Here is a 24,254-nt window from a genome sequence, read left to right as displayed (position 1 = left end):
CCACTCAGTGAAGCACTGAAGCAGGGTAATTTTAGGGGACCAGAGTTCCTGTTTCTTGGAGCCTGTAATAACAAGTTAGGCAATTTCTGATGGATGCTTGTCTAAACATGCTCTGCGCTGCCTCTGAGCATGGAGGACCTCTGTCTCCCTTGCCCTGCATTAGCAGTATTCTGTGACAGTCAGAAAACAGTTGTTACCAGGCACATAATTGCACAGCCATATGAATGCTGTTGTTTTGGACCTTTCTCTGTTTTCGGGGGTGTCTACGTTTTATGATAAGGAGGCTTCTTTGCTACTGTATGATATTCCAAGTGGCAAGTCCTTTCTTTGAGACAACTGTCTGATAGCTCTGTTTCTTCCTCAGCTTGCTTATTACTCAAAAAGAGCTCAGGATGTTCAGCATCTCTGAGTCAGTCCTTGTATCTGCCTCGCTGTAATAACGTGTATCATGTATGATCCTCAGAGCTGCTTGCTGTCTTTGTTTCCCTTTAAGCTCTCTGGCCAGATCTCCTTCTCCAGTCCTTAGAGATTTCCTGTTTTTTTACATAAACACCTTCTTGCTACCCTACCTGCAACTCCCGCTGCACCAAAAAAGGATGGAGACAATTGGGCAGGAGCCTCCCTGCTGTCAGGATGTGCTGTAGGAGGGCAGCTGTGTGTTAACTGCTTCGTTGCCCGGCCCACGCCAGTCGCTTCAGCAGGACCGTGAGTCAATGAATGGGATCACTTGCTCCTCTGCTTGCTTCTTCGGCGTGGTGAGTGAGCAGCTCTGCACTTGCCACTGAAGGATGCTGCGTGCAAGCAGGTTCCCTCAGTGAGCTAAGCAGATGCTCCCCAGAATAGCTGATGGAGAGAAGATGGTTTCATTCTTCTCAATATTAAGGGAGAGGTGTTTCCAGCGGTAGCATAACGTTACTTGGAGCAGGCATTTGCCAGATGGTTTCAGCTCCCCCGAGGCTTTGGGATGCGAAAGGGAAAGGGCCAGAACACTCTTCTGATTCATTCCATTAGTAGATTAATCGGCACTGTCCTGGCTTAATAAGTCTCTTAGATTTCCCAGTGGAAATGGCACATGTAATTCTGCCCAGGTCATGCTCTGCACACCTGTGTTGAAGCTTGCACTGCAAGAAGCTGTGCTGCTGCCAGCAACATCTGCACAACAGGGCCTTGTGGGGAGGGCAGGCGTTTTGGTGGGGGTGAAGGAAAGGTGGGAGAAAATGTTTTTGATGAGTACGGTTAGGTAATGCTGGTGGGAGAGGGATGGCTTGTGAGAACACGCTTGAATTCTTCTGCCATTTTGGTGGGAGATGTATTTAAAAATCTTGTGGTGCTCATTTGATGTTATGAAGGGTTTTTTTGTTCTTCTTTTTTTAATGATTTTGTATTAATTGCTGGGCAAGTTGCATTTTCTGGGAAGTCTGCGATTAAAGGACAAAGGTGCTTTTCCTGCTATAGGTTGGAGGCTGTTGTCTCCAGAGGGACTTACATGACTTATTTTAGCTGAAAACCTGAGCATATGAAGCACTGCTATTTACTCAGGGGTGGGGGGCTCCCCCCCGACCTGTCTCTTCTCTGCCTCTCTTTCTGCGGGCCAGCCAGTTGCTGGGGAGTGGATTTAGTTGCTGCTGCCGCCCACACAAGAGAAGGTTTGTAGCTCTTGGCAGTTTTAGCAGGAATCTGTGTTTTTAACACTTCTGGTGCCAGCGGATTGTGATGAGCTGCTCTGTGGTGGCACAGCAGCATTGAGCCATAATGCCTAATAAAGGTTTCCTGGGAGGACTGTTTCTGGTGAGACCCATTATATTCCTTCACGGTTGGGTTTTAATGAGGAGAAACTCGAGTTACTGCCAGCAACTGCCAGCAAACACATCCAATTGTTTTCTGGTCCATCATTGCCCTGATACACCTGGAGAGCACAGGCTGCCCTTTCTTACAGGTCAACAGGACAGCAGTGGCTAATGTTGGCAACGGTTTGATCATCATCTCCATTTCTGGAGCACCTGTCACTGTGGCTCCTTGCCACTGTTTCCCCGAGTTAAAACAGCTCTCCTCAATTTCAAGGGCTTGGAGAACATGTTGTTTTCCAGCCATTTATGGCAGCTAGCTCCAATCCTCTGTGGGGTCTGCAGGAAGACTGACAAGGGCCAAAGGGGTAAATGTCATAAGCTCAGGAGCTTTCTGCTGAAAGCTGAGCTTAGAGGTATTTTACATCCCGCAGTATATGTAGCCGGATTTAGGCTCTTTGGTATTTCCAGTAGAATGGCATTTCAGAACTGGGAGCTGAACTCTTGACAGCAGCGTTGTCCCCAGTTGCTGCCAACTTCACCCCGGACAGAGAACTGCTGTGTTTCTTGAGCAGCTGTTGCTGTGGAGCAGAGCAAGTGAAGAGTGCTGGTCTCTGAAATAATTTGAAATATACTGGTACAATAGACAGATAGAGCCAACCCTCTGAATTTCAGTCAAGAATTAATCTAATCACTGTGTAATATGTTCTTACTGGTCTATCCTACCTAAAGGGCAAACTTAACTACGTTAGGCACAATTTGGAGCATTTGATTTCCTTCAGAATTAGGATACAGCTGACTACCCATGTGCATATTTTGAGGTTTCTGGGCATCTCTAATCCAGTTTGTAGTGACATTGGCATTAGATAGCCATAGCAAGGCCTTTATCTGAGAGGAAACATGCATTCTTCAGGTCACAAAAGGATGAAAAAAGATTGTTCTGGTCACTGTTGCTCTCTGAGAATTTGGGAGCGGGGAGGAATTTCATCTTTTGTTTCTGCTGGCTGTTTTGATACCAAAGTGTGTGGCTTCTGTGGACAATGCTGTAGTTGTCAGAGGGTATATCTACAATTCAGAACTTAACTTTGGAGTAAGGTGAGAATCTCTTCCGTAGGAGCATTGGTACTGTAATTCTATGTGTTGGCTGACCATTGTCACTTCACACCATTCATCTCATCTCAGCTGAATGCAAGGCAGCTGCTACTCTTGCAGGGAAGAGCAAGGAAGTTGCAGTCAATCTGTAATGGAAGAATCTAATTTTGTCAGGGTTTCATCAGACAGGGCAGCAGAGTGGAATTTACAGTACGGTATTTTGTTGTGTTAGGGTGGGGAAAAAAGGAGAGGTGGAACAACTTTAATATGGGCTCAGCTGGAAGTGTTTGAGAGTCCCATTGTGTTTGTTCCCCACAGTCTGCAGTGATGCTGAAGACCAGATCTGTAGCCAGTCTGTTCATATGAGTGTCAAAAGGCTCCTCACACAAGTATGTTGGTTGACACATGTGCCAAGAAACGTATGGAAATTTGCTGGAACATCCAGTGTTACAAGTTCCTGGTGTTTAAAGCGTGTATAAGATCTGCAGGATGGCTTATCTTAAGAGATACGGATAGATGCCTATCAGAATGTCTTCAAGTCCCATATTAAATACACTAAGAAGTGTATTAAGACCAACAGATGATGTTTTGCAGGTATAGCAGGAAAGAAGCAGCTTAGTTAGCTTTGCACATACACACAGATCTCTCTATCTTCTTGTGCTCCTGATGCAGCAGGGAGCCAGTCGGATGGAGGGAGCTGCTGGCTGCAGCCATTAGACTAATCCAGCTTGACAGTGGTGGCGAAGGTATGGTTAAGGGCTGCTGTGCTCAGAATGAGATCACAAGCAGAATAGCTTTTCTGACAACTGACCTTTGCTGATCACTGTGAATTGGAGTTTGAGATATTGTATTCTATAACTAAATTTTTCCAGTAGTGTTTCTGTCCTCCAGAAATCTTCCTGTATATTTTGTGTCTATTTATGCCTCTTGGCTCATGCTTTATTAATGCCTTTTACATTTGAACAGGCTGCCGTTCCTTTATGTGGTTTGACAACTGCCAATACCCCTGTTGAAATATTTTGCTTTTAGTTCAGTTAATGGCGATTTCGCCTGGATTTTCTTACGACCGTTATGTAATGGAAGTATCTGCAGTCCCCTGACACCCGTTTGGTCTATTCCCACCCACCCTTATTTATCTTGCTGATGCTGCCTTCCACCAAAGTCTTTTAGCAATTTAGCTTTGTTGTTTCTCGGGAGATGTCTCTTGGTGTTTATCAGTGTTACCTCTTCATTAGCTGGAGTCAATCCTCTCTCCTTTGCTGATTATATACTGGTGCCATTTCTCATAGTGAAGCTGTAATTCAGGTATTCGGCTAACAGAGACGTGGCAAACTTGAGATATTTTGTCTTCATTAGGTATGTAAGGCTCCTATGTAGTGTCAAGGATTATTTTGCTCCTCAGAGTGTCGATTGAAAGAATGATATTTGAATAAGGAAAGAAATAAAGCACCTATGACAGCAGGATAAAAAACAAAAAGAATCGCACAACATATATAATTTGTTAAGCTGATTTTTTCACTCTCATAGGTGTATTTCCAGTCTGGGGTTTGTTAGTCTTTCAGTTTGTCTAAGTTGGAGAGAATACATTTTATACTCTTAAAAAGAGTTGTTAAATCCTGGTCTTCAAACTAAGTGAAACAGGAGAGAATTTCATTCAAGTCTCTAGCAGCTTTACTATCCTAGGATTTGTAAACTGCTTTCTAAGCTGTAGTAAATTAGATCCCAGCAGTGCGGGGCCTGTGTAGATAAATATAGTAAGCCATTATACTTTGATATAGTTGTATTGCCTAGGAAATTACTACTGTTATTGAAAAGGAATTTGCTCAGGGCAAGAGAGTATCCATTACTTCCTGAATAACTCCCTAACATTGTTAACCTCCCTTTGTGCAAACAAGCCAAAAGGCGTCCCTTTCTGCAGGATGGTTTTGTCCTTGCTTTGCATTGCCCATTTTCAGCAGGAAGCCCAAGCCAAAGTTTCGGCATATTAATGAATGCATGTGGTCTGGGGAGGAGAACTGTGCCCTCTCCTCCTTTTTCCACTGTCGCAATACTCTCATCTTGATATTGTTTCTCAATTTGCTGGACTGTTGCCATGCTGATGGATCACTCACGCAGTACGGCCACTTGGCGCGGTAAGCAGAGTTGAAAAATGGTGCAGTGATGCTGCATCTCCATTGCTGAGATACATGGAGCAGTTTCTTTCTTGCTACGTGGTGCCTTCTGCCTTAAAGAGGGTAACACTCGGATGCCATCAGTTCATCCTTTGGTACAGCTACCATTGTGAGCTATGCTGAGGTGGGGGCTGAGTTTGGGTTTTTAGTTATGGCTTTCTCTTCTGCAGGTGAATGTCCAAACCAGCACACCATCGCTGTAACAGTTCCTCATATCGGAAAGTTACCCTGCTCTTCAGTGTTTGACTTTGAGTTCTCTGGCTTCGTGATTTAGTTTTGTTGATGTGGGTGTTTTTCATCTTAATGTAAAAGTATATTTCTGTCTGGGAACATATTTTCAGCAGAATGCTTTTTCTAGTTACTGAGCTCATTGGGTTTCTCTTGTGGAATTGGCAGTGTCTTTCAGAATGGTGTTCCCGAGCTACTTGTGAAGAGAGGAAAATCCCAAACAAAATGTAACAAGCTTTTCTTGTTACCCATTTCCTTTCTATTTGCTACATACTTGCCTGTGAATCGAGACCTTCTGAAGCTCATTTAACGACTTAAATTTAATTACTGTGTGAAGTCAGTAGCAGGACAGTCCCTGAGAATTGTTGGTTTTGTTTGCGTGTCAAGGTGTTTTACTGCTTCAGGCTTTTTGCTCTATTCTGTGGAAGATAAACTAGCCCTTGATCATTTGCTTTTAAATAAGTAATCTCTTTTCAGAAGCCTCTTTCTGCATAGCCAAACTGTACCTGCCAGAGAGGGAATAGGGAATCCAGTTTTCCAGTAATGAAGTGAGTTACTCTGTAACAAAATGGCTTTTTCTCTTGTAATATGCCAATGTTGAGCTTATTTGCTTGGCTAAACATCTAAAATCTAAAACGGATTGTGGTGTTCTGAGTGATTTATTGTATGCACTTTGTATTTTTCTTTCACAAACGGGATAATGCAGAAAGAGACTTCCTGGAGTCCTTTTGGACCTGCAGAGGAAATCTACCTGTTGGTTCAGCAATTCTGATAATCAGAGGTAATGCCAGGATCCTGAGTGGTGTGAATCTTCACAAATGAGAGGTAGTCTGTCACGGGTTGTCTCCAGCAGCACCCAAAGGAGCAAACCAGCCTCAAAGAACATCCTCTTATCTCCATAGGAACTGCAAGTGTGTCTAGAGCTGCCTTCAGTGCCTTTCCCCAGGTAGTTCCCATCTCCAGTCTTCTTTAAAAAAAACGAAAAACCGAGACACGAGACTTGCTCAAACCCCACAGATAGCGGGAGTCCTATTCCCGTGTTCTCTTGCTGGGACATTCTGCCAGAGTCAGATAAGCTGTGGAACGCAGCCACTTACTCAGAGAAATGTGCCTTTAAGCATTGCAGAGCTTCCCATCTGCAGTCTGGCCTTTGTGGGCAGTCGGTGAAGTGTTTACCGTGGTGGGACGACGAGCATCCTCAGTCTGAATCCAGTGCCTGTATAAAATGTGAGAGCAGCTACTTTGAAATGAAATTTGCCTCTTCAACCCATCCCAGCTTCAGAATACCTCCCCTCCCACTTTTTAGCCAAGGAGAGCTGCCCAGTGAAGAGGAACACATGCGTTCAGAAGCAGTTATTAATAATCATAAAAGAACTTTGTCTTCCCTTAGTGTTCAGGCTATTTTTAAAAACTATTTTTCAGCTTTGTTTTATAGGAGGGGTTGCCAGGAAGCCATGTTAAACATCACGAGTGGATGTTTTTATGGTCAGTATCTTTCATTCATGTGTCTGAATGCCCTCCCAGATGTATTCAGGAACACAACTGAACTTGCGCTCCCCTACCTGTGGCCTTCAGCCTCCATTTTCTTTCTCCTGTTATAAGAGGAAAATACAGAAGCTCCAAAAATTGGTATTGGTAGCTTCTTCAGTTGTGCTGCTTCCCTGATGTAGCATTCTGGAGTTGGTGGAGGTACAGGTTTTTGGCCAAGCTCAGCTAACAGCATCAAGGCTTTCACAATACAGATTCTAACCAGTGCTTGCATTTGAGGGTGTCATTGCCCTGTGGTTGTGCTTTTGGTCCTACGGCAGGAGAATTGTAGGCTTCTTGGTGCTGTGAGTACACATGGAGCAATTAGCAACTGCAGGCCTTCGTAAGTGTCTACACCTGAATGTGTTCACAGATGTATTTTGGTTAAAACCCACTTGTTATCTGGTTACATCCCTCCTGTTTGTAAGCTCTAGCCAGATAAGAGGACAACAGCGCTGTTTGTTGGGAGGCTGTTGGAACATCTTCCTTAGTTACTGTTGGAATGGAAGGCATTTTGTTATCATGGGACCACAACAGCTGACTTTTTTTCCAAGTATAGAACAGAAATACGTATTGAATGCTTTAGTTCTATCTTCAGTATTGCCTGTGTTCCTACCTTTTCCCCATCGTAGCACATCAAGCTGATTGTTGTTGTAGCTTCTTGAGAACTGTTGAAAAACTCATCACTGTCCTTCAGCTTTGACTTTAGGTTTCTCCTCCTGTCTGTAGGACTCCCTTGTCTCTTTTTTTTTTTCTCCTTTTTGCCCTTCCTAATTAGTTTCCTCCTCTCAGCTTTGCTTTTTTTTTTTCCCACTTGCTAGAATATGTAACAGCATTTCATTGTGGGAATGTGACTGGCAAGCCCAATAAGTGATCTGTTTGTCCAGGAAAAGCAGGCCAGTGCACCTCTCTGGTCCCACTCAGATGCCAAGTATATAAGTAAATGTACTGGCTTAGTTTCCTTTCTGCTTCCACATACCAAAATGTGATTGTCACAATCTTTTTTTTTACCTAAGCTACCACTAATTTCTATTTTTACGATTGATTGCTCTCTTCTGTCAAGATGAAATCTAATATGAAATTGCTCATTTTAAATGTAACACTCCTTGAACTAAGAAATTGTTTTCTATAATTTAGAAATTTCAAGGGTGTTCTTTGGCATTAGCTCCACGCCGCTTCCTGTGTGTGCCATTCCCTTTGAAATTCCTGGGGATCATATGGGTTTTTCCTCCGTTATGAAGAGGTGCTTAGCTAGCCACTCATCCTGCTTACTATCTAATGTGATTTCAGTAGTGTGTAGCAGACACACCAGCTCATACCCTGTCTTGAGCTTTATCTGCTAGAATGTTAATCCACAAGCATTTGAAATCATATGCCTCTGAGACACAATCAGCTAGAAACAGATAATGTCAGTTTGAAACGGTGCCATACCTGCTCCTCATTTGCCCACTGAGATCTTTCCTAAATAGGTTAGAACATCTTAAAATTATTTCTTTTTTAATCACTTGGCTCGTTGGAAACGTTTTTACCAGTGATATCCTGAGACTGAATTGTGTGCACATAACTGAGCAGCCACAATTCTTCCTATGTATGTAGAGCTTTTGATACAGATACACAAGCACAGAATGGCAGAATAACCCATGTTGGAAGGGACCCAAAGGGATGATTGAGTCCAACTCACAGGTAGACTTTTTTTTTCCTGTTTTACAACTGCCTCTTATTTTGCCAAATGGAAGTGGCTACTTGCTCCCTTTTCTCTCAGTCCCCTTTGTTACTTGCTGACATCTTCCTTACCTCTCTAGCAAGCACTAATATCTTCCTCGGGCTGTTTTTTCCCTTTTCACTTTGATTTACACTACAGCTTCCCCTTGGAGGAGATGTGCCCGTGTTTCACTAGGCTAAAGCTCTCTGAGCATTTTTTTTTCTCTTAGTTCTGTCTGTATTAATTTTAAAATGTGTTTCTTTTCCTTTCTAATCCATTCTGAGACAGGAAGGATCCCTAATAGATCACATGCATTTCCACAGACAGCAGCCTTCTGAATTCTGTAGCATATACGTCCTGGAAAAAGCTGTCATTAGGTTGGAGATGAAGAATTTGCTGAGGATCGTAGCTACCTGTTTCAGAGCCCTGTCTTAGTGATGTCTTGCTTTGTGTTTGTTCGTTTGTTTTTTTCCTGCAATCAGACTCATTAACATCTTGTCATCTTGTTTATAACCTGAAGCTAGCATGGCCTCACTGCCACCAGTACTGTCTGTAGCTGTGGAGAGCCTCGGGAGCCTTCATGTTCTTGGGCATTTCACTGACCATCTGGGCAGCACTCAGCTGAACTAGAGCAGCAGTGCTGCTGGAGGCATTCCACAGCATCATTTCCTTTCTGGTCAGGTACCCTCTGATTGTTTGAGAATAATGAGCATAGGGAAACCTGCTCTTTCAGTTCATTGTGTCCAGAGAAGGGCAACGAAACTTGTGAGGGGTCTGGAGCACAAGTCTCATGAGGAGTGGTTCAGAGAGCTGGGATCGTTTAGCCTGGAGAAGGCTCAAGGGAGAGACCTCATTGCACTTTACAACTTCCTGAAAGGAGGTTGCAATGAGGAGGGACTTGGCCTCTTCACCCAGGCAACAAACCCAAGGAAATGGCCACAGGTTGTACCAGAAGAGGTTTAGACTAGACATAAGGAAGAACTGTTTCTCTCAGAGAGTGGTCAGGCACTGGAATGGCTGCCCAGGGAGGTGGTGGAGCCACCGTCCCTGGCAGTGTTCAAGAGGTGTCTGGATGAGGAGCTACAAGATATGGTTTGGTGGTTTGTTGTGGTAACAGTAATGGGAGGATTGTTGAACTAGATGATCTTGTAGGTCCTTTCCAACCTTGTCATTCTATGATTTTATGATTCTGTGATCCTAAAGTGCTCCGTGTCTTGGGTGTGTTGTCATCCGAAGTCTGCTGCTCTCTGTAGTCTCCTCCTTTTGCTTCCATGGTGAGTTGGTGGCTTCACTTCACTGTCAGCAGATAGCCAGCATTTGGATGACCTGAGGAGGGCTGATCAGCCTTGCTTCACTTGGGAGGTTTAGTTGCCACTGACCTGACCTTGCAGCTGGAACATGAACTGGAGCATCTAGTTGTGATATTTAGGAACACGGCTTTTCACCTCCGGGCTTGACCTGCTGTGCTGAGGGGTGAGAGCAGAGGCAGAGGCCTGTCTGGCATTGTCCATGTTTGAGGTCAGGCCTTGGCTGGGAGCAGAGCCCACTTGTTCCCCACGTTACCACGACTGGAACAGGGCATCCGTGCTGCTGGTCCACTCTGTTGCCTTCAGGTAGTCTGTAAGAGAAAGGAGCGGAGGGGATACGTGTTAGAGCACCCTCTCTCTCTCTCTTTGCCAGAGATAAAAATAATTCTTCAACACTCATTTCCAAGGATACCGCTGCCTCAATGAAAACACGTTTGTTGTTTTTTTTTTCTATTTTTTTTCCCCCTCTCTCCCCATTTGAGAAGAGGCCAATTTTAACTTAGCGTTAGGAGCCTGGAGAGGAAAGATGATTCTACATTTTGAAGCGGGGAATGGAAAGGGGTCGTAGAACCCGTTTCCCGAGTCTGGCAGAGCCGTGTGACTGTTGAAGGAGATGAGAAGTGACACTTGTCCCCTGGTGCTGGTACGGGCTGGGCTGAAGGCTCACTGGGCTGGGCCTGTCAGGTCTTGCTGGCCTGGGGCAGGAGTGGGTGACACAGAGAGGGGAGAAGGGTGGGAGTGCAGCGAGGGGCTGCTGCCTGGGCCGGGCTGTGCACGACACCCGATACGCTCTGGGGAGCTGGAGCCAGCTGCTGCTTTCCCTCCGGCACTGCCGAGCCTGCGAAATCCATGCGTGCTGAGCCACCTGCAGAAGCACATTAACCCCTTTATCTGAGAGCTGCCTCTCTCCGAGCTCACTGCGGTGGCGTTCGCCTGGCTCGGGGTGACCGGTGTTGTGTTTTTCAGTGCCAGGATTCCCCTCAGTGCCTGCCGGTGGTGGTGATTAAGTGCGGCTTCGGAACCAAGACCAAATTGTGGGTGTTGGCTGATGGGGCAGGTGAAGGCACGCAGCGCTGTGAATAGCGCTGGGCTGTGGGGATGGGTTCTGGGGAAGCGATGAGCAATGGGGACCTGTCCCCAGCCCCAGAGGATGGCTTTCTGCCTCCTCCGTGCACAGACAGCCCTCTTTTAAAAGGAGCACGCTCGGGCGCTGGGAGCTGGGCTGCATTTATTTCAAACCCCACCCATCCCTGCCTCTTGCAAGAATCTTGCGAGGCCGAGATCGTGTTTTCAGAAGTAGAATGACAGAGAGAAATTCCCTGGAGGCAAATGCAGAGTGTGTGCTGTGCACGCCAGTGCAGACACACGGGCTGGGAACTCCCAGGGAGAGATTAAGTGCGAGAGCGCTGCGCGGAGCAGCCAGAGCTGGAGGAGGGGGGAGGAGGAGGCGAGACGCTTTCTAAGCCTCAAACTGAGCCATTCGGATTTGTTTTATTTTTTATTTTTTAAAAAAAAAAAAGAACAAACGCAAAACCATCTCAGTCTCTACAGCTTTTTCCTGAAGTGCCTCCCGCGTTCCTGGATCATCTCACTGCTGGGTTCGAGCGACCCAGGCTAACATGATGTACCTCTGGGTGAGTAGAGCTGTGTGTGCGGGCTTGCACACTTTGCACATATAAGGAATGGAAAGCTGAAGGGCTCCTCACTAACACGAGCGGCCTTCTCGGCTGAGCTCAGCTCTGCAGCCTCTACACACAGCGGGCTTTAGTTTCCCCTTTAGAAAAGAAAGCTGTAGAGCATGTACTGCTAACTGGGTATCGAGCAGGCTTTTCCTGCAGTTCTGACTTCCTACGGGGAGAACGGCTTTAGGCAGGTGCCTCACATGCAGAATTATCCATCTAATGCTGCTCGCTGTCTCCCATCTGAAACCTGTGTGTCCTTTTTCCCTGTGCACCCATACGCCTCTGCTTTACGGGCTTTTGGTGCTGCTGACAGACAGCCCAGGTAGCGGAGGAGCCCTGCTGGAGAGGATCTGCGATGGTGGGGAAACAGCGTGATCCGGGGGCGGGGGGAGAAGCTGCTGGGACAAAAGTTGGATGCGAGGTTGTTTTTCCAGAAGTGGCACAGTTGCTCAAGTTTCTGGTGGAATATGGAAAATAATGTCAGAAAAAACATGTGTAAAATGTTATATAGATCCAGCGAGCAAAGTAAAAGCATACAGAAAAGCATATGTATTTTCAGCCTTTGAGCAGGGGCTGGAATTTCCTCTGGAGCAGCCAGCTGCTGGGCTGCTCAGTTTGTCTCAGACACGCAGCTTTGTCTGCTCTGGGCACCCTTGAGATCAGCAGTTTGCCCTTGGGCTCCTCACCTAGATACGGGAGGTTAAAAGTAATCAATGCCAAAGTTTTTGCCTTTTTTTTTTTTCTTTTAATCTGTCTGTAACACTGAAGCTGGGGGCCCTGATAGTTTCTGCCTGTAGAGCCTGACTCCCTATCCCTGCCAGGAACAAACACAGATTTATTTCAACAACAGAACAAGCCTTGGAGCCCAGGCAAAAGGATTTTCCTTCCCTTCTGTGTGCGCACACACACACACTCTATCTTTGTTGCAGAGTAACTTGACTCTGCATCGGGTATGCACAGTTGCTTGCTCCTGTACAGCCGGCCCTGCTGGCAGGCACGTCGCCTCTTTGCCTTTCCCCCCGCAACCTTGCAGGCAGACCCTGGCTTGGCACACCAGTTTTTATCGAGGGAGGTTGGGCAGGCCCCGTGGCTGGGCTAAGATTTGTGCTTCACTAGCACGTGGGTTAAGCCAAGAAGTAATTCAGCCACGCTGCTGCTGATCTGAGATAAGTGGTAAACAATGGGGATGTTCCTTACCGGGCTGAGAAGCAGAGGATGCCAGCCGGTGTCCTTCTTCCTGTTGCTGGTGGCAGGTGTGTGATTGCCCTGCTGGGAAGCAGAAGTGTCAGCCAGCATGGGGACTGGCCTCAAGGCAAACGATGAAGTGCTGCAGCCCTGTTCATAAGGCGAGATTGAGTTCTGGGTCACTTTCCAATGAGCAGTTGCCCTCCGCAGGCTTCCCCCTGACTTAGGGCAGTGCTGGTGCCTTGCTTGAATTGCAGTTAAACTTCCAGGCGGTGGGTAAAAGAAGCATTAAATACCAGAATAGCTGAACGGGTTGTAAGGGCATCATCTGGGAAGCGTGCCACGTTAATTATAAAAAATGAGCAGATTTGTGCTATCTGGGTATGATCTTTCTCTTCCCAACACAAGTTATCCTGTTACTTTCGGGGAATCTTCCCCTCCTCGCTCCTTTCAGGAACCTTTTCCTCCACGCCTTTTTGTTTTTCTGCTTTGGGCTCTTTGGGCCACATAGCCTTCCGTGGGAACAACTGGGGGCCCTGAGCTGCATATCTAGCATGGTGAGGGCTTTGCCGTGCTTCCACTGTGCTGCTTTCTTGCTTCCACACTTGCAAGTTCCCCTTCTCATTCCCCACGCTGCCGTGTTGCTGCTTTGAGGCTCTTGTCCTTGGGACATCAGGACTTCAGGAGAGAGATTTGTACTGAGTCATTCCTTAATTCGATGCATGAAGCTACATTAATGCAAAGTTAAATTTGAGGTTTTAAATATGCAAGTCTTGAAATCCAGAATTAAGGTTCCCACAGCAACCGTAATGTTTCTTCCCCCCTTAGGGGTGCAAACTACAGAATTATCTTCCTCAAAGAGCCTCTGCAATACCGAATGCCGTCACATTTGACGAGTAACACAATTAGAGGAGAGCACACCTTTCTAAGTAGCTGTAGCGTGGCGTGGATGCTGGACCCATAAGTACAGCCTATCTGCAACATCACAGTCCTTTGATTATAGTGCTTATCCTTTAAAAGGAACCAGCTCTGCATCCGGTGCTCAGGCTGACATTCCTGCTCGCTGAACTGTATTCCCTGGAGTGAAACTTGTTGCAGAATGCTTTAAATGAGGGCCTTGGAGGCTTCAGGGGATTGTGGGCTGTGGGGAGCCGGAGAGTGGGAAACTTAAATATCTGTCGTGGTGACCTAATGCTTGGCATTGCGCGCGAAGTGAAGGCGGCAGACTAGCTGTGCCATTAAATATCAAGAGAGACTATTTATCTTAACACTTTTATTGTGTGGGATGCAGTTGTATGAAGCCTTTCTGAGGCAGAGACAGTTTGATAGTTTCTTTCTGATGTCGCAGACTGTTCAAGTGTGTGCATTCAATCATCAGTGCTGAAATTCAAGGTGGGCACTTCTTTCTGTATGTCAGAGCTCTGGTTTTGCTGACAACATTTTGTTCATAGGGGGGACACCTAAATCTACCCCTGTCCCTGCTCTCCCTCACCACCTTTGAGCTCCCAAGCTGCTCAGAAAGGCTCCTGGTCATTGATTTTGTGGACGGGCCATGGGATATATGCTGATAGGAAGGGGAGAGGGTCCTGGCTTGGTGAGACTAAGCCAGCACCCTGTAGAGGCAGCCAGGAGCAGGGTGGTTTGAGTGTGGGAAAAGCTTTCAACTTTTCTGGATAAGAAAGCCCTATTTTATTTTATTTTTTTCATTTATGAGCAGATGAATCTCCGTGTGCTGTGAGTCATAAGATACAATCTAGAGTCATTTCATTCCAAGTGTTTTCTAAAGAGCATGATGTGTTCTGAGAGTTGCATGTATGAATGTTGCCTTGTCAGAGGTCTGTTGTTACAAGAAAGGTTAAAAGGAAGGGGCAGCAGCCCTAGCAAGCAATTTATCAACCATCCTTTGCCCATGCTCAAAGGCAGCAGAATCTATCAAAGCCAGGAGAGACCAAGGTAGGGGGGGTCCATGCTTTTGCTCGGCTTCTGATAGGAAAGCGCCGGATTCATCGCTCTGATCTTCGATTATAGTGGGTATAGATAATTTCCTTGTTTCCTAAAGCCATGTGCAGAGGACATGCTGAGTGTTTGTGAGACGGCTGGCTGCCTATTGCAGCAAGAAATGATTTCTTTCTCTGGAGGCCTATGAAAGTGCATATCGTACCTAGACCTACTAATTATCTACCATAGAAGCAAGAATAGGCCTAGTAAGCTTGCCAAGCTCATTTTGAATTATTTCTGTTGGTTTTCTTCTCGACCTGCCTTTTACTTGCCTTTATGTCACTTAAAAGCCTCTCTTTGCATTCACTGGAATAAATTTTCCCCCTAGGCTCCAAGCTCATCAGCTTTACCACCAAGGGACTGGAAACCCAACTCTGCTGCCAAACCTGGGCCTTAGCAACGTGCTTTTCCTCACGCCACATCTTTTTTGTTGTTGTTGTTTTTATTCCTGAGAGGTATGGTCATTACAGCGTGGCTTTCAAAGCACGCATTGGGTAGCAGCAGAGCAAGTGGCTATCTGGGAGGATGCCCTGCCCGCTCTGTTTTGGTGCCAGGCCTGGGGAGGGAAGTCTGGCTGTGCCTGTGGGCCTTTGGATGGAACTTGTTTGGTTGGTATGGCAAATAAATGCAGCAGCCATAAACTGAGACTGTGGAGGGTTGGAGAGCATGCAGCTGCCGTGAAGGTACACACGCACCATGCAGTGTGGTCAGCACAGGGGAGAGGTTTGGGAGTGGGAGCTGCTGGGAGGCTGCAGGGAGATTTCCCTGAATGCCAGTGTGCTGCACTCTTCAGAGATCAGATCTGGGTGGATTTCTGTGGAAGTGGCAAAAGGCACTTCTTGCTAATATAAACACCAGTTTTAGATTCATGCTCCGGAGCAGGAAAGCCCTGGGAAATCGTAAAATGGAGCTCATGCAGAGATCCCTGAGCTAACAGCCAGTAAGCTGATTCCCCAGCCTGCAAGTCCTTGTGGTCCCATACTGTGGTATGCATATGCAGCAGCTTGAATCCTGAGGTAATATAGTTCTGTTTGTCCAGCGCTGCAACTGAGATAATGAGTTTTGCTGCTCGATAAGGTTTATTAGCTTTGGTGCAGCACCTTGTGACCACGCCTGTACTGCTTCCGTACTCAAGCTGCTCTGTGCACAGCTTCTTTTGGGACATCCTCACTACCTTCCCCAGGGAGGAGTGTGACAAAGCAACTTGCATCTGTTTGCATCTGGGGTTTTAGACAGGCTTTGGAGATTTGGGAAATGGAGAAAGAAGACTGTCTGAAAGAGATTGTATAATGTGACCGTCGGTGTTATTAGGGGACTAGAGCTGATAATTCAGGCAGTCTTTTCCAGTTCTGTGTTCCTGCAGGCCTGTAATCCCAGAAGAAGCCAAGGTCACTACAGAGAAAAGAAAGCCCAGTGCAGCGCAGAGAGAGAAGGCATTTCAGATTAAGCTACCAGCTTCAGAGAAGAGAGATTAGGAGTCATGATCAGCCATCAGCACACTGCACCTGATTAGTATAAAAACAGGTAAAATCAGCAACTGTCATATTACCATCATGTTCAGGAATTTACTTCCTTGATGAGTGCAAACAAAAGAATCAGAAGGATTTTGGCTGGCTGACTTGGTGTGAATTTCTCCTGCAGCTCTTCTGCCTGTCTGCTCTATTCCCACCTGTCCAAACAGCAGTGAGCACGGGGGACTCTCTTTGCTGTAGAACTGGCCAAGTCTTGCGAGGCTGATGGGGACTGAGTTCTGTGTGAGTTAGTTTTCCACAAAGCAGCCTGTTTATCTTGGAAGGAAGAGAAGAAACCTTCAGAGAATAAGAGAATAAACCTCAGCCTTCCTGGTTTCCAGCTGAAGGTTTGAGGAATAGTGTAGATAATAGCGACCTGAGGCTGAACATCTGTGTTTCCTGCACTTCCCATGGTGCTTGTTTGCAAATCTTACTTCCAGCAGTGCCAGAACTTCACGCTTATCCCAACCCCAAAGGTTACAGTGTTGATACAGGAAAGGTCTTTGAGTGGATCTGGGTTTGGATGACATTTTTGCCAAAGCCCTAAGCAGTCACTAGGGACACATATGTGTGTTTGCTACACTACAAGATGACTTGAGTGATTAGCTGGAGGAGATCCCATGCTCCATCAGCGAGGGCTTCTGGGTACAGCAGAAGTTTGAGTCAGGCTGTGATGTCAGGCAAATATTTTCTTTAGGAAGTTAGTTTGGAGGAGGATGTGCAGTCTGCCCTCAGGTCTGTAGCGTGGTGGTTCTGGCTCCATCCGTAGCACGAGGTGATGCATCCTGCAGCCTCTCGCTGGGGAGGCAGGCTGTGTGGTGTTGGACCAGTGTGGATAGTCCCACATTGGAAGTGCAAACAGGTCTGCTGAAAATTAAGAAATCAGTCGAGGGTGTGCTTGGTGCCCTCCAGTGCTAAATTCTGCTGCTGAAAGTGTTAAGGATTCCTCAGAGCTGTGAAGAAGCTTAAGCAAGTAATTAAGCTTCCCTTGTCTGTCCCTCAAATTTAGTTTTCATTGTTCTCAGAGTCCTACATCTCATGACTAATATGCTGCCTGCACAATGCTGTTGATTTTTTACCAGATGGTTCTTGGGTCTGTAGCTGAGTCCAGGGCAAAAGCAGTTAGTTTTTCTCCTCCTCAAGTGAAACATACTGTCCCTCACACAATGCTCTAATTGAATTTGGGACATTAAGACGATGATAATGTGAAAATATTTTGACCAGATGACAATTGTTTTTTAGATATTCTTGGGGATTATTATTCATCGTGATTTAAGGAGCTGGCATTGGATGATCCTGGAGCACTGCTCTGTACTTTGTTATAATTATCAATCATCTGGTGTTGAAACAAAGTTTAAATGCAGAAAAAAGCTCAAGTTCAACTATGCCAATGTGGCTAGGAAACAGAAAATGCATGCGGTGTGATCTGCCTATTGCTGCTTTTTAACCTTTCATTTCTGTCACAAGGGCCTCCTTTCATGTCCTCAACCGCTGCGGTGATGCCTGTTTGAATCCTTAGGGTACCTTTGGGGTGCAGAGCCCTTCTGAGTAAAGGCAAAGCTTCTCCTGGGAAGGTGGCAAGGCCTCTTTGGCAGTGTAAGTGGGATGCACAGCTCCATCAGCGCTGTCTCAGTAATGCTCCCCAGTTTATTATTCTGAGATTTTGACTCATACTTAGTTGTGGAAAAGCACTGAATGCCAATTACTGTTCTTGTCCAGCCAGCTGAGAAGAAGGGACATATTCAGCACAGGTGAGGACAAGGTGGCATCTGTCAAGAAATGGGTGGTATTTATGTCTTTTAGTTTTGGTCCTGGGGAAGCTTCTCTTCAGCTAGAACGTAGTGTCTGCTGAAAAGAAGACAGACTTTGCTGGGGTGCATATAGTGTATGTGTAATCACTGTTTCTTAACATCTTCGGGACTCAGAAGTGCTGCAGAAATATGAGATGCTTTAATGCTTTTTCCTTGCATGTGGAGCGTGGCTCTCAAATGCAGCTGTTGAGAACAGGTGTGTGATAAGCACTCCTTCCCTCTTCAGCGAGCAGAGTGGTGATGGATACCATCTAATTTAAACATGCATGCTTTTTTTCTCCTATAAGAATAAGAACTTCCAAAATAGTATACGTGTCTAGAAAGAACCAAGTGCCTTGTCCTGGCCCCCTCCTCCCCTCCCCCTGCTACCAACTCAAATTACCAGCAAGCTTTGGAAACTTCAGGGCAGTGGAATCAAGGTGCAGCTGGCCCGCATGTGTTGCACCAGCTGTAATGCAAACGATATGTTCTGAAAGAGGCTTTTCTCACTTTTGTAATTCTTGGATATTGTTGTGCAATGGGGACACGTGATAATTTGTCTTAAATGTGTTTGCTGATACATTCCTCAGAGTATACTGCTCCTTTTGTTCCTCTTCAGCAAGAGACTATATCAGAATCCAACTGCCCGTCTGCAAGCATGCCTGGATACAGCTGGGACTGTCCTCCTGGCTTTCCCAACCATCAGTCACAGGGTGATCCCATTGCATTTGATACCACTTGGTTTAGAGCTGGCTGGATCGGTTACTTAGTGAATCATTGGCTCTTTTGGCCATTTGGACCACTCATTACACGCTCAGGTTCTCGTCCTTTATTTCTGTATTCCATGGTGCCTTCTGCTCGGTGGTGGCAGGGCTGAAGGGGGGAGGAGCCTGGCTGAGCCCTATGAAGAGTATTGAGGTTCCTCGTCAATCCTTCTTCTCCGTATCCAGAGCAGTGAGACTGTGGGCACTGGGGACTCAGTTGTATAAAAACAAAAGCTGATGTTGATTTAATCCCATTACATTGCGTTGATCTCTCAACCACTGGACTCTTAGTAGGATTCCAGCTTTAATCCTGTCAGGATCAATCTGGCCCGTTGCTTTTCTGTCCTGATCCTAAATCCCCCTTTAATCTTGTTAATTACACCAGGCCTTTTTCGGTCTCATTTTTTTCCCCTAGTGGACCAGCAAAACCCCATTACATCTTCATGCTGCCATCTCCCACCTGGTGCTTTTGCCCTTTGTGGGTACTGCTGTGTACTGGGATGCTCCTGACAGTATCATGACTAGATGCTTTGACTTTCATAGGGTGAGGTGCTGTGCCCAGTCCTTTCTGGTTCCTTTCAGTGCTCCATTTTTTTCCTCATCTGTTTTTGATACTGTGTTGTCTGAAGGAGGCAAGCATGGAGCATGAGAGCCACTTTAACCTAGGAAAAAAGGAAGAAGGTTTCTCTGAATGGAGTCTCATTCAGGGCACTGTGGGAGAAGGAACTTTAGGGGAATATGGAGCAATGCTGTGGTAATGAAGCAAAAGCTCTGGGGGGTCTTGAGAAAAGGCTTGGATGGTCCTGTGACCCCAGATCTATTCCGAGGGTCAAGGAGGATTTCAAGCTGCTTAAGTCAGCCTTTTAATTTTTACGTGTGCCCGGTCGCTTAAGGAATGAAATGATGTGCATTCAGACTCGAGACTCTTTATCTTCCCGTTGCACTGTCTGCTGGCCTCCAAACCCAGAGCTGCCTTTTCTGTGTGATGCACAAGGCCAATTTCTCACTGTGACAATCTGCTCTTGGCACTCGCAATAATAGAAACTAGCTGTGCTTAATGTATTCATCTCTGGTATTTCCTATACTGTAGAGGAGAAAACTGACCCAAAACTGCACCTCCATTTGTTGTAACTCGATCAAGAGCTGACAGATCATTGCTGGGACATGTCTGCACTGGGACTGTGACCACCCTGCCAGGTTTTCTTCCTTTATCTCGTGGGGCTGTTCCCTTTTCCCTGCCAGCCCTGCTCTGCCTCACGCAGCAGAACCTCCTGCTTTTCCAGCCTTTCGGCCAGATCCCGGCTTCCTCCCATCTTGCCAAAATGCTCTGATCTCCTCCTCATTGCAGCGACAGGTCTGCGGCATGAGCAGCCACGCTAATTCCCTTTACACCAGGGAGAGGGGAAGGGATTTTGGATCATGGGGTTTGAGCTCTCCGGATGTGTTTATGCTAATTGAAGCAGCCCCGGTGCTTAATTTTTGGAAAGCACTTAGAGCCACGACAAGAGGTGGCAGTCGTTTTGAAGCAGGCGTGGGCATTTTCCCAGCAGTTGTAGGGTTAAGAAAACTGCAGAGGGGTGACATGGTGACTGTGTTCCATATTTTTGTGTGTTGCCAGTAGCGAGAAGGGGGAAACTTTGATTTCTAATCCGCTTTGGAGGAGGCTCCGTATCAGGGCTGCACAGAAACATCCAGTCAAGCAGCTCCTTTATCATAAAGGGGATTTTAATTAAAACTGTTCTCGCATCATGAGCGGAATGAGCGTCAGTGCCAGCCAGCCCTGTACTGGGCATTTATCTCCTTCAAACCACATTACCAGTAATTGCTGCATTAAATCAAAGTCGAGGGAGATTACGGGTCTGAATTGGGCAGGCGGCCGGTGCCGGTGCAAGGAGCTCCGTGCTGCCGAGGCGCTGATACGGGAACCCCCTCGCCCCTGGCCGTGGGTGAGGGTGGGAGGGCTGCAGGATCCCCAGCATCCCTTCCTTCTCCCGGCGGGGTGGGAGGTTCCCCACGAGCTGGGAGGAGCAGAGCAAAGCCTCTGAAGCTGCCACTGTTTTGCTGTTAGCTCCCTTTTAAAACAAACAAACAAAGCAATAACAAAACAACCCGTTAGGCTTTGCCTGTCCCACCCCATTCCCTGTTCTGATCCACCACGGCCATTCCCTTTTGTTCACCCTCTAATGCTTATTCCAGCCCTTAAGCTCTGGAGTAAATTCCTCCTCTTGCACATCCCTTTCTCTCCCTGCTTGTCACAGCCCCACTATAGTGCTGTAACCTGGTCCCCTTCTGCTTCAGAAGCTGCTCCCCATCCTTGTTTCTCCCCTCACTGAGGACTTGTATATTCCTTGACCTGTGCTCCACGGCTCATTAGTCTGTTTAATTATTTTTCTAGGTTTTTAAGTATTTTGTCGTCTCAAGCTCTGGAGCAGGTGTTTCCCTTCTTCCTGTCCCTACACTGTGACCTTGTTGCATGGCCCCAAAATCTGTCTGATCATTGCAGCGCTGTGCTCACCTCCGCTCTGCAGGCCTCTGGCAGGGCCAGGCTGAGAAATGGCCATGCCCGCACGAGCTGTTGGCCATACGGACTGGCCGAGGTAATGAGATCTCAGTGGGCAATCACTGAACTAGCAAACTGTGACAGCTGGATTTGTAGGGGCTGTTATTAGAGCTATCCCATAATTGTACAGGAGGTAAGTCAGGAACGGAACGTGCAGAGAGCATGGTGGTTTTTTTTATGCAGTCATCATTCTCTTTGCATCTCAATGGCGGCCACGCGTTTCGCTGGTCTGCGACAGTTGGATGGCACTGTCATTTTTAAGGCCTTTTGCCCATAGATGCCTTTGGCACTTAGCCATGCTGAAACTTCATAGAATGGCTTACATTGGAAGAGGCCTTAAAGATCTAAAGGCTCTAACCTCTGCCATTTGCAGGGTTACCACCCACCAGCTCACGCTGCCCAGGGCTCTATCCAGCCTGGCCTTGAACCTCCAGGGATGGGGCACCCATAGCTTCTCTGAGCAGCTGTGCCAGTGCCTCACCACAATGGGTAATGAATTTCTTCCTAACATCTTACCTAAATCTGCCCTCTTTTAGTTTAAAGCCATTTCCCCTTGTCCTGTCACTGTCTGCCCTGTGCTTTTCATTCGCATCACTGTGCTGAGGCCTGGGTGATGACTATGAAAGAGGGCACTGCGGCTTGACTTGCTGCTAAGCAGTTCAGTCACAGACACCCAAGCTGTATTAGATTTTCAAGATTCATACACCTTTTTCAGAAGCTAATTCTGAGCAGCTGCAGGAGGTGCGCCTGCTGTGCTCCTTAAGAGCTTGAAGTTGCAGCTTTTGCTTCATTACAGCGTGAGTTTGAGATGCAGCTTAAGTGTTGCCCTAGTTTGACTCTGGCCCACGCACAAATCCCTAGCTTGAGGTAAGTGGTTCTCTTAAATTCAAGCTAAGAGACCTGTGAGGCTGAGGTTTGAGTGCTGCCGTTACCCAAGCTGATAGCAGTGGGCTACTGTTAATTTTGGCAGTGGTAGACCCATTACTGTGAGTGCAAGCAGCTCCATCGCAGCGTAACTGGAGAGGTGCACGGAAAACATGAGCTGAGTCCTTGGTGAAGATTTCCTGATAGGGATAGAAAACAGAGAGGAGAGTTTTCATGTGAGCCAGGAAAGCATCTTCACAGCATCCTGCTTTTTGTTGAGTGGATACCGACAGTGGCAGCAGTAAGATGAGAGGTAATGGCCTCAAGTTGTGCTGGGGAGGGTTCAGGTTGGATATGAAGAAACATTTCTTCTCAGTAAGAGCAGTGCTGCAGTGGCACAGGCTGCCCAGGGAGGTGGTGCAGTCACCGTCCCTGGAGGTGTTCCAGAACCGTGTGGATGTGGCACTGAGGGACATGGTCAGTGGGCATGGTGGGGATGGGATGGTGATCGGACCAGGTGATCTTAGAGGTCTTTTCCAGCCTTAACTATTTTGTGATTCTTTGAAGTTGGGGCAAATGAATGTGTGTGAGTTGTAGAGGTCACAGAAAGCTGCTGAGGAGATGATGTTGGTGCTACAACCAGAGAAGGCCCTCAGTGGTGGCGGTGCAGAGCCTCAAGGTGCTTTGTCCTCTTCTAAGCTGGCTGGGAGGCCCATGGGCTTCCGGCTTCATTCTGTCCTCATGGATCTTGGAAAAGTATTTTTAGCCATTACATTACATGCTGGTAGAAGACTACTGAGCCCGTGTCTTGAGACTTTGTGAGGAAAATAATCCTGAATTTTGGGCTTTGATCATTGCGGCTTTCTCAGAAATAAATAGGTTTCCCAAGCAAACAAACACAAAATCTAGGTCTTCCCGCCTCCTGCTATTTTTGTCTCAGTCTGAGGCAGAAGGTGACGTGAAGACTGTTTGATACCAAAGTGCTGGCATGGCCTCAGTTTACCTCTTCTTTCTCCACCACAGCTTTCTATTTCTTGAGTAAAAACAGCAGAGTGGGGCCGTAACACCCACAGCAGTAACCAGCACTTCAGCCCTGAAGAGAGGAGCCCCCGGGGTCGCTCCTGCATTAAGGCACGGTTTGCTGCTGTTGCCATTCATTTAGCAAGTCTGTCTTTCTTATTTCAGGGTAAACTGTGTTGTTCTTGCCAAACCTTGGCTTTATGTGCTATTTCTGGAGCCTTTCTTTGCACTCAGCAAATGCACCAAACTCTTCACTGCAGCACTTGGTATTTTTGCTCAAATCTCTTCCAAGCAGGCTGCAAGTTGGAGTTTTTCTTTTCTTTTCTTTTCTTTTCTTTTCTTTTCTTTTCTTTTCTTTTCTTTTCTTTTCTTTTCTTTTCTTTTCTTTTCTTTTCTTTTCTTTTCTTTTCTTCTCTTCTCTTCTCTTCTCTTCTCTTCTCTTCTCTTCTCTTCTCTTCTCTTCTCTTCTCTTCTCTTCTCTTCTCTTCTCTTCTCTTCTCTTCTCTTCTCTTCTCTTCTCTTCTCTTCTCTTCTCTTCTCTTCTCTTCTCTTCTCTTCTCTTCTCTTCTCTTCTCTTCTCTTCTCTTCTCTTCTCTTCTCTTCTCTTCTCTTCTCTTCTCTTCTCTTCTCTCTTCTCTTCTCTTCTCTCCTTTTCCTTTTCCTTTTCCTTTTCCTTTTCCTTTTCCTTTTCCTTTTCCTTTTCCTTTTCCTTTTCCTTTTCCTTTTCCTTTTCCTTTTCCCTTTCCCTTTCCCTTTCCCTTTCCCTTTCCCTTTCCCTTTCCCTTTCCCTTTCCCTTTCCCTTTCCCTTTCCCTTTCCCTTTCCCTTTCCCTTTCCCTTTCCCTTTCCCTTTCCCTTTCCCCTTTCCCCTTTCCCCTTTTCCCTTTTCCCTTTTCCCTTTTTTTCCCTTTTCCCTTTTCCCTTTTCCCTTTCCTCTCTCTCTTTCTCTCTCTCTCTCTCTCTTTCTCTCTAGAATGAGGAAAAAGCAGGATTCACTCGCAGCTTTGCAGTCATGCAAGATTTTAAATCAAGGCCAACAGAAATGAATGGACAGATGTAATTCTTCTCTC

At 46.5% G+C, this 24,254-nt stretch overlaps 1 protein-coding gene and 1 long non-coding RNA gene across 26 annotated transcripts in view; one reads left to right on the top strand and one right to left on the bottom strand.

The window, feature by feature from the left end:
- RBFOX2 (RNA binding fox-1 homolog 2) overlaps positions 1-24,254 on the top strand; it is a 157,652-nt gene that overhangs the window by 38,606 nt on the left and 94,792 nt on the right. The window contains exon 1 of one of the 25 annotated variants that reach the window (XM_085519142.1): positions 11,071-11,445. The exons of 23 other annotated variants lie outside the window; for them this stretch is intronic. In XM_085519142.1, coding sequence (XP_085375268.1) covers positions 11,431-11,445 — 15 coding nt within the window. In that variant the 5' untranslated portion in view covers positions 11,071-11,430. Of the gene's footprint in view, positions 1-11,070; positions 11,446-24,254 lie in introns of those variants that run through there. One more of the 25 variants, XM_032445017.2, reaches the window with a different exon arrangement.
- Positions 11,297-12,806, bottom strand: LOC146762412 (uncharacterized). The gene is made up of 2 exons (XR_014935642.1): positions 12,691-12,806; positions 11,297-11,950 (listed from the first exon to the last, which is right to left on the bottom strand). It is a non-coding gene; the product is annotated as an uncharacterized LOC146762412 (long non-coding RNA).

This window comes from Coturnix japonica, chromosome 1 (genome assembly GCF_054131305.1).
Source record: "Coturnix japonica strain WE chromosome 1, WE-NBRP24, whole genome shotgun sequence".
Lineage (NCBI taxonomy): Eukaryota > Metazoa > Chordata > Aves > Galliformes > Phasianidae > Coturnix > Coturnix japonica.
The sequence above is the reverse complement of the archived record's forward strand: the minus strand, read 5'-3'. Positions and strand labels throughout refer to the sequence as shown.